This window comes from Hibiscus syriacus, unplaced genomic scaffold (genome assembly GCF_006381635.1).
Source record: "Hibiscus syriacus cultivar Baekdansim isolate YM2019G1 unplaced genomic scaffold, ASM638163v2 tig00002840_pilon, whole genome shotgun sequence".
NCBI lineage: Eukaryota > Viridiplantae > Streptophyta > Magnoliopsida > Malvales > Malvaceae > Hibiscus > Hibiscus syriacus.
In genome coordinates, this window is record NW_024061947.1 from 4,977,567 (window position 1) to 4,996,162 (window position 18,596).

The following is an 18,596-nucleotide window of genomic DNA, read 5'->3' on the forward strand; positions in this document are numbered from 1 at the left end:
CACCTTTGTGTAGATAGGTCAAGGACTTATAATGTAAACCAAGACTTGTCATCGGCTTATCAAGCTCAGCTCATTACGGGGTTTTCAATAAGATTTTTATAAACTATTTAATTAATAAAATGTTTTTATTTATATTTAATTACAAAATAAATATTCTTTTTTACCTTGAGAATGTTAATCAACTAAGGAAAATAAGATTAGTTAAATTAAGATAGTGATCTTGAAAATATTGTACAGCTTCGTCCCTACATACATGTAAGCAAAACTCTTATATCAATAAAGTGTTATTGTTATATATAAATTAAAATTAATACCAACATTATAACTAGCATCTATCAGTTAATTATTTTCAATCAAATAATATCAATGAGAAAAAAAATTACTAGCATCAATAAGTTAGAAGTAGGAAGCTCTGAGTTGCAATTCGGTGTACGAAATAAGAAATATTGTGTTGATTTTGGAAGTTAACGTTTGTTTTTTTATTATATAAATCACTATGACGGATCTAAAAATATTTTTTAATATATATATATATATATATTTGTATTAATGACATATTTTCGTGTAAGGCGTGCATAAATAAAATTTCTGGGGGTGAACAATTTATAAAATTTCGAACAAAACAGTTTGTGGAGAAAAACAATTGGTGCGAGAATGCATACCGAATCCGGAAACCTTCTTCCGGGTTCTTCCACGTGGATTTGGAGAAACATTTCCCGACCTCTTTCCAAATAATTGATGTGTTTATTGGGAAAATACGGTTTATTCTTGGGGATGGAAAAAGTATTGAGTTTTGGCAGGATCCGTGTGCGGGGAAAATGCCTTTGAAAGATAGGTTCGCGAGAATTCACGCGCTAGCGTTGAAAAAGGAAGGAAAGGTTTGCGATTTTGGCTACAAAGCAAATGGATCATGGGTTTGGAATATTAAACTGCGAAGGAAACTGTTTGATTGGGAAATTGACCAATGGTGGTGCAACTTTATAGATGCCATCAACCTCGGTGCAGGTAATACTGCAACCCAGGATTGCCTAAAATGGGTGGGGAGTTCCTCGGGCACTTATAAACCGAAAGATTAATGCGTGCAAACTGCTTGTGGGAACGGCTCTGCTGATTCTGTGTGGAAGCTTGTCTGGGAGGGGTTAGCTCCACCAAAAGCGGAGTTTTTCGAGTAGAGATCAGTCAAGACTTGGGTAGGTGTGCATTGTGTGAAAAATCAGAAGAAACAGTCGATCATCTTATTGTGAGGTGTCTTGGAAAATTTAGCAGAAGTGGAGTTACACTTGGAATACAAACCTTGTTGTTCCGGGGACTTTGAGAAACTTATTTTGTGGGAGCATTTGCCATCAAATTCATCGCTTAAACCATGTGGAAGCTTGCTTTTTTTGGTATTGTCTGGACCTTTTGGTTAGTGCGTAATGAGGTAATTTTTAATAACAAAATCTACAATGTTGAGAGCATTTTCGACTTAGCGTTACAAGGGCGAAAAGCAAGTGGCCAAAAGTGGTGCCTTATATTAATGATTTCATCAGATGCCCCACGGCAACATCAATACATTCAAGGCAACCGGCTAGACCAGCTATAGGCTCCTGGACTGCCCCTGAACAAGGAAAATTAAAATTCAATGTTGACGCAGCAGTGCAAGGCTATGTGGGTGAAGCCGGTATTGGAGGTATTCTTTGGAACCAGAATGGCGAGACTCTTATTCATTTTTCGAGACTCATCGGCCAGTCAGACCCTATTGAGGCGGAATTATACGCTATACTAGAAGCATGCCAATTATTCAGTTCATCAAGATGGATGGATGATAACATTCTGAGAATAGAATCAGACTGCTTGAAGGCTGTGAAATGGATTGAGGAGCCGAAATCTGTGCCAATGCCGTTTGTAGAACTAGTAGACAAATGCAATAAGATCTGTACGAACCATAAGTGGAAGGTATGTTTTGTGCACAGGGAAAGTAATTCTAAAGCACACCAGTTGGTTCAAAAAGGAGTCTGAGGCGGCAATCCGTTCTTATGGATGAAAGCTTGAGGATAGTTATTGGGTTTAATTTTTGTACAAATGCATAGTAGAGCTACTGCTGGTTCACCATTCTCTCGCTGAATATCACTACAGAATGGCTTAGGAGCGGATACGTAAGGACTGCCTGTGGTTGCGAGGTTTGCTTTTGTTCGTTCTGTGTGAAGAGAATAATGAAGATGGGATTTTCTGGTGGTGTTATTGTTATGGCTGACCTTTTCGAAAAACCCCTATCCTTCTGAGCTGTTTCTCTGGTGATGCGATCTCTGCTTGTTCATTGTGCAGTGTTCGTGTTTGGGTTTCAACTAATTTTGAGGTTCGGTGTTCCCTTGGTGTCTTCATATTTTGATGTGCTTATCAATGGATTGTATTGGTGTTCAATACTTAAGCACGTGTCTCCTGTTGATGCTTTTCCATGGAATAGTTATGTGCACTTCGCGGATTACATGAGTTGTAGAAAGTTTGCTTTGTGGTTTGCAGCAGATTGAGATTACCTAAAATTGTGAGAATGAGCTATGGCAGTGCATTACCCCTTCATGTTTTGAGTGGGCATTTGAGTGCAAGTTGTGGTCTACTTCCTGCTGCACTTGGGATTGTATGGTAAGTTCCCAAGGGTTGTTGGATTTTGTATTCGTTGCTGTCTTAGTGTTGGTTTCATTTAAAACATCGATGTTTCTGACATCGATATGGCACACTCGTTTTCCTCCATTGAGGTTTAGGGAGGTCTTTTAACGAGGTTCACATCGATTGTCCTGACTTGTAAACGTTCGATTAATAAAATCAAACTCTTTTAAAAAAAATTCAAGATGAACACAACCAATAAAATAAATAACTAATTGAAGATAAATCAAACTTACCACGATGCAGTAACTTTTATCTTTCAATTCTTTGTTTTATTATTTTATACTTGTCATTGTTTGTATCAAAGATCATCTTGAATCAATTTATATAATAGAAAGAGTTTGTTAATACGTTTAATAATGAAAAGACAATCCCTGTAATAGAAGGAATCGACAGATATTTAGACCGAAAACCACATAATAAAGAAGTAGATGTGGCACTGCAAGGTGCTTGAAACCTTGATTTGATGCTAATATTGAGTTGGCCTCAATGAAATATTTCTGTACAGAAAACTACATATCCAAATATTTCTGTACCATCAAAAGGAGCTCTAGCAACACAATCTATCAATGATTCTCACACCAATAGGCATTCCAAGCAAATGAAATTGATGAACCCCAATGCGTGTGGAATTGATTGAACTTCTTGCAAGTAGAAAAATAAGAACAGACAACATTTAGAAAATGCAATACAACTTCTTTCATCTTTTCCCTATAAATAGAGTGAATTGTTTTTACAAATCATCTGCAATGATTTGTTACTTTCCGCCAGCATATGGTACTGCCTTATGCAGGAGGTATAAGTGGTACAATGTTTGGTCCAATTCCTACTGTTATACAACTTACGATTGACTGTACTAGATAAGAGTTGGGTAAAGCATACAGTTTATCCGGTTCCTGGGATCGGAAAGTTCGACACTGCAGACTCGGGCTTTTCAATAAGCTGTACCTTTAGGTTTTTGGATGTCCAGTTCATGCTCTGCTACCATGATGCATGAATCAGCTTCCAGAGATGAAGCCGGGATTTTCTCTTTCAATATTTCCTTGGGTGGATTGAGCATGTCAGTTGTGCATTAGACATCAGGAATTATGCCGACTTGATCCATGTCATGAAGAGCAGGTGATAGATACTTTGCAACCGTTACGAAAAGAGCAGATCCGTCGTGTAGCTCTGTGATACTCTGCAGCGAAATTCATTCAACAATTATGTCGAATAAGGTTCGAGTGATTAAGGCTTCAATTAAAGTCGATAAAGTGGCCTAGTTCAGTCTGGAAAACAATTGGAATGTGGTCCATCAGTTGTAGGATTAAAGCAAAACTGGATGATATTGACAAAGGCATACATCATATTAAGTCATTCAAATTAATAGCATTTGTGGTGCCAAGACGAATTACATAACAAGCACCGCCCAAAAAAAAAAAAGCACCATTGGTGCTCAGTCCCATTGCTTTGGATGGGATTATCCACCAGTTTTTAATCAATATCCAGAGCAATTAAATATGGTATGGAAAGATGAATTACCATCACACCAACTGAACATTAAACTTACCTGAATTTTCCCTTCACCAAAAGTCTTGTGGCCCACAAGGATAGCTCGGCCATTATCATGTATTGCACCTGCCAAAATCTCACTTGCACTCGCACTTCCCTCATTGACCTATTACCTCATTGACCTATTACAAATAGTAAAATGATCTGTTTAAGAGCTTTAAAGTCGTAACGACAATTAAAATAAACAGAGAACAAACATTTTCAGATTTCCAACAAAATTTCCGAGATTCAGCTACAAGTTTCAGGGAGAGTGCAATAATCTAGTTAAAAAGTTAGTAAATACATTCTAGAAGATATAAATTTGGTGAAGATATGACATAGTTATGAGTTACAACCATTCTTATGCATTTAAGCATTTCTCAAATTCATATTTCTTGGCTAACAGAGGTTAACTTTTTGGTGTCGGTTCATCCACGCAACCCAATCCTTATCTATGTTGAGAAAACAGTACACTTATAAATCCTTAAACTAAGAAAAAAGGTAAACTAGTTCAATTTAGGTTGATCTGAACTGAGAAGCTAAATATTAAAATACTTATTCTGGCTGACTTGTCAACTAACACATGAGCTAGTCAAAACTCTATGTTTGAGAAAAGGTATCGTGTTCTAGGTTACATTTTCCATAGTTAGTTACAGTAGACGGTTGAACAAGAATAAAGGGACTTCCAGATATAAACTCTAGACGACAGTGGATGCATGTTCTGATAAAATTTGCATAATGACAACAAGAATGGTTGCCCAATGATCCAGCTAAGCTGTGAATCGTGATAGAGACAAAAGCAATAAAATGTTCAGAAAACTTATGTGCCAACACACACATGGACATAAAAAGGAAGAACATAAAAATAAGAATTGTTCCAATGTTGTCAAAACTAGACTGAAGCAGCTAGTTGAACCAGGAATTGGTGGTCCATGCGGTCCAATACTCACATACCGGCTAAGAACCGGTTGAATTAATAGAAAACCAGAACAATCAATTTTTTAAAACTTATTTTCAAATATTTTTACATGTGATTATTATATGTGATGAAACTTCGACATTTAACCCCTTGAATTTTTATTAAGATCTTGAATTATTCCTGTCAGGAAAAATTTTGAATATCAAGTGTCAATACTCACAAGAACAACAAGAGGATCGTGTGTTAAAGCATGACCATTGGCCATGTTAATGGGGGACATATGCCCATCACGGTCAATTGTGTTAACGAGAGTCTCATTCCCATCTAACCATATATGAGCAACATCCAGTCCAACTTTCACTAGACCTCCCTGCACAATGATTTGGGAGGAGAAATTTAAGGACAGAAATTCCATCAAATTATCTTCAATCAACAAATATAGAACTGAAAAAATCACCGGGTTGTTCCTCAAATCCAGTATGTACGATTGTACACCTTTGCTCTCCATTTCATGAATTGTATTCTTCATATCTGTAGCAGCAGTCTGTCAAAGAAGAAGAGGAATATCTTCATTAACCTATCTGGTAGTAAAATAGATCAGAATCATTACTTTCAGTCACTTTTGCATGACAAAAAAAGGCTAGTTAACTGGTTATTACCTGCGAGAATGTCAATAGCTTCACGTAACCAGTTTTTGTTAGGCGGCCATCTGGGGTTCTATGAGGGATGAAAGTACTGGATATTGGTGAAAGCCTGATTAACTCACGAGGTAGTTTGACCTTCAAGTAGAACAGCCATGTTTCAAAATTAACAGACAAAAAAATATACTAAAAGATTCCGTTATAATCTATTAATGTATGCATAATTCCTCGACTACTATAGCCAGTTTTCAACTTTCCTTTCTATTTGTTGAGAAGAGCAAATCAGTAGCAGTAAAACTTTAAACAAAAAAATGATAGGTGGCAAGTGATTGTTACTTCCCTTCTAGAAGCAAAAAGAAACAAACAATATTTTGAAAGAAGTAGCCATTTATAAATGAACTTTTCTGAAAAAGATATTTTATATATACAAACATAGGAAAAGCAACAATCAAAAGGAGCCTTCAAAAACACCATAGCAATGGCTGCATAATGAATATTGAACGGTTTGTTACCTCTTTGATATCAGAACCACTTCCTGAACCATTTCCCTGGAGAACAAAACATAAGTTTTATTAAGCATAAAAGCATTATGCGAGACCAATAATATATTTAGATCACCTGGCCTAATTCTTTATCTAGAACAAGTAATATCCAAACGAAAATAAGAACTCAAGAGTTAAAATGAAACATGATAATGCCACTTTCACAATACTATATTGCTTTCTTTTGTGACATAGGTTATGCAGTAAAGTTCAACCAAGTAAAGATATGATAAATTTTCATCTTCCAAATGCTAAGGAAATTCTTTAGGACCAGGCTTCTGAAGCAGGGTTACCTTAGATACACTATGAATGCAAAGAGATTATACCTACTAGTTCGTGATAAAGGGAGGGATAGAACATTGCAACTCTATTTCGGTTAATGTCTTAAATAGATGCACAAGTTTAACGAGTCTGTATTTGATCTTAATGCAATGAATTTAAATAAAGCCAGATCTAAAATCACTACATGTCCTGTCAAGATAAAAATGATCATATTTTATGCAGATTACTGAATCTTCATTTAGATTACAGAGAATCGGAATGGATAATTACTCTGTGGAGCTTCACTCTAACCGATGTTACGGCTTGGCCTCTAAGCCTCTGAGCTGCTGATTCACTGTCAAAACCATCAAGTCTCTGCCCTGAAACATCAAAAACAGCATGAAAACTTAAGCAGGGTTATGTTCTAACAGAAGAACAATATTAGGAAAAAAGGATATTTTCACTCACGAATCATATCTTCAAGAAAGAAATATGGACGTGATGCATTTCTGAATTTGAATTGATAAAGCAAAAACAGTCCTAAATAAATTCATCCATGATATATTATGAATATTGTAATATGTAACTGAGGAGGGGCATGGTAAAAGCCCAATAACATACATACCATTAATCTCAATCAACTCATCTCCATCGTGTATACCAGCACGAGCAGCTGGGTTACCCTCTACACATGACAAAACAACCTGCATGGTTTAAATAAATTATAATCACAATGCTTGAACTTATGATTAATGTCAAATAGGAAACAATTTAACATACACAATGAATATCAAATTTGAGCAGAAGGTAGAAATCGTTAAACTTTCTGGGAAGAAATTTACACTAATCAGTTTTCAATAATCCAGAAGGAAAATTCGTCACCTCCAATCATTTATCATTTATGAAATAAACAAATTTAAATTGATTGTCACTACAACTCAGATTTTTCCTGATCTCCTCCAGCAGGTTGGCATTGTAAGATAAGATTTTTGCACTCATCAAGTGACCAGTTTCAACACTTACGAATAGGCTAACTCCTTGCAAATTCCCATCGCTTCCAATTCTAAAACTTTGGTACTCCTGAAAGAATGTGACAGAATGGTATGGTTAACCTTTGATGTAGATTCATCAATAAAAAAATAAATAAAAATACTGTAATCAGCAAGAATTAAGTAACCCTAAGAACAACTAGTAACTTGGCAAGATGAAATGACATAACAAATGAGTAGCCACATCATAATTCATCTTGTTTTTTTAGCATCAGTATGGCACAAAATTATCCTAGCTAAACCAAAGCACAGTTCGCACAAGTCATAAGAAACAGATTGTTATACCTTTGGACTGATAATCCTAGTGAAGGGATCTCCAAGAGTTGAAAGCATTCCTCTGATTTTACCGTATGCGGCATCAGCTGACTTCAAAGGAAACATTTCCACCATGGTTTGCTGCAACTTCAAATCCCAGTCTGCAATAGGGTAGTTCTCAATAATTTATTTATTCACCATATGTTCTTTCTTAGTTCCTCAGTAACAGGAGTAGAGGACAAAAAAGAACATAATACTGTATGTATATATACCGCTCCATTCCAAATCATCTGTGACAATCTAATTATCCAAAAGGAATTTAAATCTAAATTTTCCAACTTCAGCCACAAGCATAGACCATAGCAGCTTCTATGTGGAGAAAAAAAATCCAAGTCAGCGTTGACTGTAACAAATGTGAGTATACCATTTAGAATAAGGACTTATTTAATACAAATGTAAGAGCCTAACTAGAAAACTAGAAAATTTTAGTGCTTATTATATATTCCATTTTTAATGAAAAGAAAAGAAAAAACACACAATAGCTCAATTCCTCATGTAGTAAAAAAAAAAAAAGGAGAATGGGAAACAATTCAATTACCTTGATGATTAAATGTAGGGTGAACGAATGTTTCTCTTATCAACACCCAAGCTTCCCCAAGAGTTCTTTGAACTGTGTTCACCTAACACAAAAACCTCCACGACGGTCACGCCAAGAACTCAGTTCAATGTCTAAAACCATGTCGGACTGTAAAAACCAGAAAAACAAAACACCTCTTGAGCGCAGGAAACAGGGAAAGCAACGGTGAGGGACTCAGCAAAAGCCGGAGAATCACTGCAAACGGATGCCAGATCCGTGGCGGCGGCCGCGACACCAACAAAAACTTATGTTAGAGACTTGATCAGGTCATGAGCGGTGGACTGTTGTTTTTCGAAAGAAAGAATAATAATGTTTGGATGGTGGGAAATTCTTTAAGCTTGTGAGAAGCTGAAAGTGAATTTTCCTTCTATATTTTGCTGGCGGGATTCTGGTGGATTCGGGCCCACATGAATCTAACGGTGTGATATTTATTTGTTTTCTATTTTTGTGGCAATGAGATCTGTTGCGATGATAAACGGGCGAATCGCGTGCATATCCCTCCTTATCTTCATATTTACTTAATATTTTTAAATTCATTACTCGTCTACTATTTATGATGAGTAAAATTTTTTAAATTCATATCCACCCACGCGGGTATATTCTAAAATTCATCCTCATACTCACTACTCAACTGGAGTCGTACCCGACTAGACTCGTCTAACAGCAACCTTAAGTTATACATAAACAATAAATATAAAACAAACACGTCCATTAAGAAACATAATAAAATAAACCAATGATTATTTGAGTTAAGTGTTAACATAGATCTTAAAGTATATAAAACACCATAATAAAATACATAATTAAAGCTTAGAAACATAAATGACAAACACATAATATTTTTTTTCTTTAGCACACATAAATGGCAAACCCTAAAATTATACATAAATTCATAATGGTCCAAAATTTAATAGGTATTTAGTAGACGGGCAGATGCGGGGCGGGTAAGGTCTCAAACTCATCACCCGCCCACTACTCGCGACGGATACCACTTTCTAAATCCACACCTGCCCACTACCCACTAAAGTTATACACATCCCCGTCCCAATTGGAGCAGGTACGGTGCGGAATCTACGAAATTATACCCATTTGTCATTCCTATTGCGAAACGTGTTTGGAGTATCTATGAAAGGAATAATCCACCACCGTAGGCATGTAAACGAACCGAAATCACACGAACGGAGATATGTTCATGTTCGTTCATTTAGTTTTAATCGAAAAAATAAACGAACACAAACATAAACGAACAAAAAAAATTATTCATGTTCATTCATTAAGGAATATAGATTGTTCATGTTCGTTCATTTAAACGATAAACGAACACAAAAGAATGAACATAAACTAACATAATAAATGAATATAAACGACAACACAAACACAAAAAATAAAACTTATTCGAACACAACAAATGAATGTAAAAAAAAGTAAACAACAAGAATAACAACTTAAAATTCATTAATATAACCTGCAACTTTAGAGTTAATTTGTTCGAATATGACAAAAACATACATAAATCATAACTAAAGCTATATGAACATAATAAAGTCTTAAAGTTAATTTGTTCAACAAAACAATCTTCTTGAAATCCAAACAACTTCAATAATCTTCGTAACATATTCAACTTGCATTCATGATCAGTAGTTAATTCATCATCCATCCTGATCAGAATCATACAAATAAAATTATATTAGATTAAAGGAGTTATAACAAAAGATGAAAAGTATACTAAATTAGCGAGGTTATACCAATTCATTCATCCTCATTTTCAAGGAAGCTTAACATGTATGATATCTTCGTTTTGCTACAACAAATCAAAAAACCAAAAATATATTAGTCATTGTAAAAACAAATTCAATAAAACTTAAAACATAAAAATACCTTGTTTTTATTTTTCTTCAACCCATAGTATTGACGATACCAGTCAACTCCAAAAACAAGCATAAATACCATCTTAGTTCCTAAAGAGGATCAATAACCCTCCCACCAGCACAGAAAACAAATTCAGAAGCAATAGTAGTGATTGGAATTACCAAGATATCAACAACCATTTTTGACAAAATGCTAAATTTAAGATTGTTCTGCTTCCATCATCCCAGGGCATTAAAATATACACCAGGCTCACCAATTAAAACTCCTTCCTCCAAATAAGTGTCCAATTACGACTTGACATATGTAAAAATATCGACACTTCTAATATGTTGGTCATATTTAGTTGTGCCAGTTTTAATACCTTTACTAAACTGACTGATTAAGGAGCTAACACTACTCTTAGAAGTACCACCAATACTAACACCTTGACTCCCATCACTTCCAGTAGATGAAACAACATTTGTTGCTTTATGAGCCTCAACTTATTCTTGGTACAACTCATATAAAGTATCTCGAACTATGTGCGTTTCTCTCAGAGCCTCGTAATGTGAATAAATATCATTGAAAGAAAACTCAAGCAATTTCATTTTATACCTAATAAAGAGAATGACATCAATTAGAACTCAAATAATTTCATTAAAAGAAAGTTCAAACAACTTAAATTTATACCTGGGATCTAAAACGACACCAATTGACATTAACAAATTACAAATACCCCCCAATATTTGTCAAAAAAATTTCTTCATCTTCATAGCCATAGCTACCATGTAATCATTTCCTCCTAAAACTATTGCATCCAATGCTTCTTTTATCCCAAACAATTCGCTAAGAAATAAATTGGACGTAGGATATTTGGAACCTATAATATTAAAAAATAATTAGTAGTAAATTCTTTGTATTAAAAAATTAATAAAAAGGGATCAAGTTATACCTGAAATGATTTTTGTAGCTTCATTAAAAAGTGTCAAGAATGAGCAAACCTCTTCAACTTTTTTCCAGTCTTCCTCGCTCAGTAAAGTAGAGTATGTAGACTCTCGATTGACATAATTCACAAACACTTCTTTGAAATCCAAAGTAGTATACAACATAGCATATGTAGCATTCCACCTGGTACTAACATCTAAAATCAAGTGTTCTTTTGGCATTGAAAGTTGTTTGGCGAGTTAACTAAAGATATGCAATCGACCCGGAGAGGCATTGACATGTTTCACACTCTCACGAACATTATGAATTATGTCTTCAATTTCTCCAATATCATTTTGAACTAACAAATTAAGAATATGTGCACAATATCGCACATGAAATAATTTTCCACAAACATCAAGTTTCTTCTGAAGATTCAAATTTTCCATTAATTTTCTAGCCACCACATCGTTAGTCTTAGCATTGTCCACTGTCAAAGTCACCACCTTTGTCTCAATGTTCCACTCCCTTAGACACTTAAAAAGTGAATCATAGATACAGACTTCAGAATACGATGAAGGCACATCAACAAAACTTAATATGTGTTTGTGAAGCTTGAAATCAGAATTTACAAAATGGCATGTAACTACCATGTAATGGATGTTTTGATTCGATGTCCACATAACTGTAGTGATGCTCACACACTTGACAGCATGTAACAATTTTTGAACTCTTTTCTTTCTAATCTCATAATTGGAAATACAATCTTGTTTAACAGAAGCACGTGAGATCTTATTAAATCCTGGATTTGCTTCTTTCATTACCACATTAAACATTTCATACTCCACAAAATTAAAAAGACAATTCATGAACCATGATAATGTGGGACATAACCTCTCTCATCTTCGCACTGTCAAACTTTCAATTTCGAACCATAGATGAAGAATCTGATTTGCTAGGCAACACTTTTAAACTTAAATTACCTCTGTTAACCACTTTCAACTTTGGACAATCGCCAATATGCAACAATGTGGTGGTTTTATATTTCATTTTCTTAATCTTTTCTCAATAATGGATACATTCACACAAGTTAGTTCCATCATGCAATTTTACCATCCGAAAATGTTCCTAAACTCCCGAAGTCTTCTTTCTCTTCCTTCTAGTGAATGGAGTTGGTTCTTTATTGTTGGTTGCATTAACGTATTCTACACCAGCTGTAGTTGCTGCATCTACTTCTCCATTATCAGTTGTAATAAAAATAACTGGATTTTGTGTACTTTCCATGGTTGGAGTGTCGGTACTTGATTCAAATTCGGTTGATTCAAGTGGCGAATAGTTGTCAAAATATTGGTCGTCCTGAAAGGGGAATGGACGACTACAAGAAACATCAGACTCCCTCAGTAAAATAGTGTATGTAGACTCTCGATCGGCATAATTCACAAACACTTCTTTGAAATCCAAAGCAGTAGACAACATAACATATGTAGCATTCCACCTGGTACTAACATCTAAAACCAAGTGTTCTTTTGGCATTGAAAGTTGTTTGGGGAGTTCACTAAAGATATGCAATCGACCTAGAGAGGCATTGACATGTTTCACACTCTCACGAACATTATGAATTATGTCTTCAATTTCTCCAAGATCATTTTGAACTAACAAATTAAGAATATGTGCACAATATCGCACATGAAATAATTTTCCACAAACATCAAGTTTCTTCTGAAGATTCAAATTTTCCATTAATTTTCTAGCCACCACATCATTAGTCTTAGCATTGTCCACTGTCAAAGTCACCACCTTTGTCTCAATGTTCCACTCCCTTAGACACTTAAAAAGTGAATCATAGATACAGACTTCAGAATACGGTGAAGGCATATCAACAAAACTTAATATGCGTTTGTGAAACTTGAAATCAGAATTTACAAAATGGCATGTAACTACCATGTAATGGATGTTTTGATTCGATATCCACATAACTGTAGTGATGCTCACACGCTTGACAACATGTAATAATTTTTTAACTCTTTTCTTTCTAATCTCATAATTGGAAATACAATATTATTTAACAAAAGCACGTGAGATCTTGTTAAATCCTGGATTTGCTTCTTTCATTACCACATTAAACAGTTCATACTCCACAAAATTAAAAGACAATTCATGAACCATGATAATGTGGGACATAACCTCTCTCATCTTCGCACTGTCAAACTTTCAATTTCGAACCATAGATGAAGAATCTGATTTGCTAGGCAACACTTTTAAACTTAAATTACCTTTGTTAACCACTTTCAACTTTGGACACTCGCCAATATGCAACGGTGTGGTGGTTTTATATTTCATTTTCTTAATTTTTTCTCCATAATGGATACATTTATACAAGTTAGTTCCATCATGCAATTTTACCATCCGAAAATATTCTCAAACTCCCGAAGTCTTCTTTCTCTTCCTTCTAGTGAATGGAGTTGGTTCTTTATTGTTGGTTGCATCAATGTGTTCTACACTAGCTGTAGCTGCTGCATCTACTTCTCTGCTATCAGTTATAATAAAAACAACTGGATTTTGTTTACTTTCCATAGTTGGAGTGTCGGTACTTGATTCAAATTCGGTTGATTCAAGTGGTAAATAGTTGTCGAAATATTGGTCGTCCTGAAAGGGGAATGGACAACTACAAGAAACATCAGACATTTGTGGTACAACAATGAGTAAATGTTAGCATTGGCAAATAAAAGAAATTCTCAGTATGACCTTAACTAATTCAGCTTCAACCCTTAATTATTGCTACCAAAGCTGAAACTGCTTTCAGTGAACAAACCAAACAGAGTACATACAATTAGGACAAACCAAAACTTGCAATAAAACGCAAAATAATGATCCAAACAACCAAACAGATTAAATCGGGAACAAACTTCAACACTTGCTACAACCACCACTCCTAAACCACATAATGAAGAATCAACAATGCATTTCTATACCAGCAATCACACCTGCAATTGAGATAACACTATAAACCGATAAGTTTCAGCTCCCAAGTTTTTTTGGAAGAGTAGCCTTTGTAACACCCCCAACCGGTACCCGACCCAAATACAAATCTGAGGTGTCACACTTGACTTTTCAAAACTATATTATTATAAAAATCATGAAAATCTAAACTTTCATTAAATAACATTTGTTAATTTATATAAGTTAGACCAAAATAGTACAAAATCGATCAGAGCATGTGTAATTAACAACTTGTTTACATTGCCAACACTCTAGATACAACAAAATACATACATTGTCAATTACTTTTTATCTAATCTTCTAGTAGGGTACGCTGTCCTTGCAACTCCTAATTCTGATCTTCTTGTTGCTTGGTACCTACGTGTAAACCACTTACACGCTAAGTCACAGACTTAGTGAGGCATAACAGAACATATAACTATAAATTCATGAACATGCACTATTATAAATCAATCATGACATTATAATTTACATGTATCTACTAAACTATAACATATATGATTATGACATGTACATATGAACCTTAACTTCTTACAAGAATTTTCATGTGATTTATCTTTGGATGCCCATGTACATTATTGAGAACAAGAGGTATGTGAGTACACTGAGGTTGTGTATAAATGCTGTCACCACAGCTCGAATAAATTCCCACTAGGGGTACTGAAAATATCCCGAAGGACCACTGATAATCCCTCGACTCTTGGCATGCCAATTATACCTACAGTTCTCATATTATATAACATGGGCTAAAATATGAGTACATTTCCCATTTTCATATCTCTTTTATCACTTCTCATATAAACACATAATTCACTTCACATGCACACATATGATCACTTTCCTTATTTCACATACATGGATTAATTATCTTATAATTATGTACATTCATATAATATCATGTTAAAGCATTTAAAAATTATGCAAGTACTTATTATAACCATAATATATACATGTATATAAAAAGGAAAGCATGAAATCAAATATAGGAAATAGACTTATCATAGGTCTTATTCCCATTAAACTATATCTATAGTATGCACTCACCTTAGCCTTGCTTGATTCAAATCAATTCTATCACTTTATCTTTCTCTCAACATTTTCTAATTCTTCGATTGATCCGGAATGGGATTACGTTATATATCTACATAATAATACATTGATACATATCAGTATTCTAAATGACAATCTCTAATCTTTCATTTCTTAACTAAAGGAAAAGCGAAATTCATTTTCTATCTAAAGTGGATATCGGTACCCCATATAGGGTATCGATACATCCCTTAACTAAGGTATCGATATCAAGACGGGTATCGGTATCAAAAATATATTCGATATTTCCTGGTATCGATACCTCCCTTATGGTATCGGTACCTATGGTATCGATACCACCTTCCCAAGTATCGATACCCTTTGAATGTCTTCGTTATTTTACTCTTGAAGTATCGGTACCCGATGAATGGATACCGATATCCCTTGCCTAGAAATCACTTTTTAAGCCCGAAAATTACTTCATTTCAGCTCAATTGCTTCATATTTCATGCCCTTTCATATACTTAACTCACATACACGTGCTTAAACCCATTTATACTCATTTATCACATCTATAACTTCAAAATCCTATCCTCTACATTGAATTCAAGATTCATACTCAATTTCTAACATGTTCTAAATCCAATTCTAACACTTCATACTCCTTAATTCCACTAATGACAAGTCAAATTTAGCCTTGAAATCTAATTAATACTTTCCTATCAAGATTTCATTTAAGAACCCCTCATCTATAATCTTTCCTACACCCTTCATCTTGTTATTTTAAGACAAATTAAGCTTTCTTTAAGCTTAAGTGTCATCTAATGATCAAAATCAAACTTAAATTTCAACTAATATTCAGCTAATGAGAAATCTTACCATTGCTTTGGCCTTCACGTATGAAGAAGAGAGGAGAATAAGAGAACTCTGGAAGCTTAGATTTTTGCTTCCTTTCCTTCCACGTGGGTTAATATAACCCCACCAAAATTTAATTATTTCCTTACAAAAAGACCATTTTATCCTTCAATTCCTCCTTCTTTGTAATTCAGTCCTACATAACATTTCTCATATAAGTCCTTGAACTATTCAATTATTATACTCTAATCACCAAATTCTGAAGTTTTATAATTTAATCACTAACCCGATATTGAGGATGTTACAGTCTTTCCTTTTACTAGCTGATAATTCTACATACTGATGAACTTATTTATGTTGTCTACCTTTTCTGTTATATTTATCTCTAAGCTGGTTTGATATGATGTATTGAACCTGTGATTCTTGTGTGTTCTACTCGTGGCCTATATGGTGTTGAATTTTAATGGAACTGATATTTTATCTACCTCTTGCTTGTCATATGTTGAATATATTCATCGAAACCATTTAAAAACCAGATTTCAACACACCCACGCTGTGGGTAAAAGAAAACATTTATAAAAAAAAATATAATTATAAAAAGTTATTCAACTATTGATAGAGTGATACAAATATAAAATTTAATGTTCTTTAAAAAGGTTTTGTCAACTTGACGCTGGAGACCCTACCTTCCATTGTTCTTTCATGAAGAATAGTCAGCAATGCAAATCAACCAAATCTACAATTTCTACTCTCACCTTCTCCGGTTCTTCCTAGAAATACCCATTACTTCCTATATTACACGTTTTTCAGAAATTGCATAGAAGCCTTTGTTTTGTTTCCTGGCAAATTCTATATACTTTTCTTTTTACTGATGCTCATATACTTCGATTGTTACCTTTATCTTCCCGTCTATTTCTAGAAAGAAGTATGATGTTTTCTTGAGTTTTAGAGGTGAAGATACCCGCAAGAACTTTACAGATCAACTATTAAGCCAAATAAAACAGAGAAAGAGATGAAAACATACCTGTAAAACTTCAGATTGCACTAGAAAATAACTTGTTTTGAAGCTTTCACCAATCGTCTCCAGTGGGCACTAGGGTTTGAGAAAATAAGGGGAATGAATATAGGTGCTAGGTGCCTCACGGGTTAACATATTAGAATTAATCTCCAAATAAAATTGGGTTAATTATGGAGTTGGTCATCAGAATATCATATTAATTAATATTTTTAAGATACTTACAAATTGTTCACCAAAATTGATTTAAGAAGATTGGGTTAAACATAAATGAACGAACATAAACGAACATAACCGAACGAATATAAATGAACATAAATGAATGAACATAAATGAACGAACATAAACGAACATATAACTGAACGTCAACGAACGTAAATGAACGAACAAGCCCTCTGTTCGTGTTCGTTCATTTAATAAAACGAACGCAAAATCTTGTTCATGTTCGTTCATTTAATAAATAAACGAACTTCTCGCCGTACGGTTCATGAACGGTTCGTTGAACGTTCAGTTCATTTGCAAGCCTACATCACCGTCTAAAACATGTATAAGAGGGATAAATTATATTAAATGGTGCTTCTTGTTCTATTTTCTTCTGATTTTTTTATTTAACTTTTAATTGTTATGTCCTGATCACTCTCATGTCTAATTTAATCTTAATTTTTAATTAAAATATTAATATCTGGTTTAATCTTAAATTTTAATTAAAATTTTAATTTAATTTCTCTATAATTTTTTATGATATATGTTGTAGAGATAAAATTTTATAAGAAAAAAATTATACACAATTTCGTGTTCATCTTTATTTATTTTTTTCACTTATAAATGTCTAAAGAATACGTTTATGAACTGATGTGAATAAAGATTGCCATCTCTATGAGATTATGCCTTTTTTTTAACAAAAACTTGGGTGGGTCTCATTAAAAACTCCTCATAAACCAAACAAGGGGAAAAAGTACCCAAATATCATAAATCAAATATAAGGTACATCGTTCTGAACATCAACAGCAAATATATCGGGACAAATCGACTCAAAAAACAAAAAGCTACCAGTTCTAAGGGCCCTATTAACTAGCTTATGAGCAAAATGATTACAAACACGATTAACAAACGTAATATGCAAACAGGGATGAGCCTCGAAAATCAATCGAGCCTCCTGCACAAACAGACCAAGGGTTAATATATCTATAGAGTCCCTTGTGATTTTATGACCGAGCATCATCGAATACAACCGGCCACCCCATATCACACGCAAATCTCAGCCCCGCAAGTAAAGTATGAAATTATGCTTGAATATATATATTAGATGTCTCATCTTAGGCTTAGCCATGCTGCATTATAGTATATAGATCAAATTTCGAGTCTTTTTTATGCCCTCCTAAATCACAAGCACAACCATAATATTTGAATATGTTACGAATCAGTATAGCATATATTATCCTAATGCAAAC

General features: G+C 34.2%; 1 protein-coding gene across 1 annotated transcript; it reads right to left on the bottom strand.

Moving 5' to 3' along the window:
* Nucleotides 1-3,369: 3,369 nt before the first annotated feature.
* LOC120155367 (carboxyl-terminal-processing peptidase 3, chloroplastic-like) lies at nt 3,370-8,754 on the bottom strand. Its single transcript, XM_039166941.1, has 12 exons — nt 8,609-8,754; nt 8,436-8,517; nt 7,868-7,998; nt 7,533-7,613; nt 7,159-7,237; nt 6,825-6,913; nt 6,243-6,278; nt 5,749-5,868; nt 5,547-5,633; nt 5,310-5,459; nt 4,190-4,297; nt 3,370-3,820 (listed from the first exon to the last, which is right to left on the bottom strand). Exons 3-12 carry the CDS (start codon nt 7,970-7,972, stop codon nt 3,713-3,715), a joined length of 963 nt encoding a protein of 320 aa, XP_039022872.1. The 5' UTR covers nt 7,973-7,998; nt 8,436-8,517; nt 8,609-8,754; the 3' UTR covers nt 3,370-3,712.
* Between the last annotated feature and the right edge of the window lie 9,842 nt (nt 8,755-18,596).

Excerpts from the sequence above, each read along its gene's own strand:
- LOC120155367 (XM_039166941.1), bottom strand. The coding sequence starts at position 7,972 with ATGGTGGAAATGTTTCCTTTGAAGTCAGCTGATGCCGCATACGGTAAA. Across the intron at positions 6,914-7,158 it reads TGAGTTGATTGAGATTAATG|GGCAGAGACTTGATGGTTTT; the intron begins GTATGTATGTTA and ends TTGATGTTTCAG. Across the intron at positions 5,869-6,242 it reads GTGGTTCTGATATCAAAGAG|GTCAAACTACCTCGTGAGTT; the intron begins GTAACAAACCGT and ends TTCTACTTGAAG.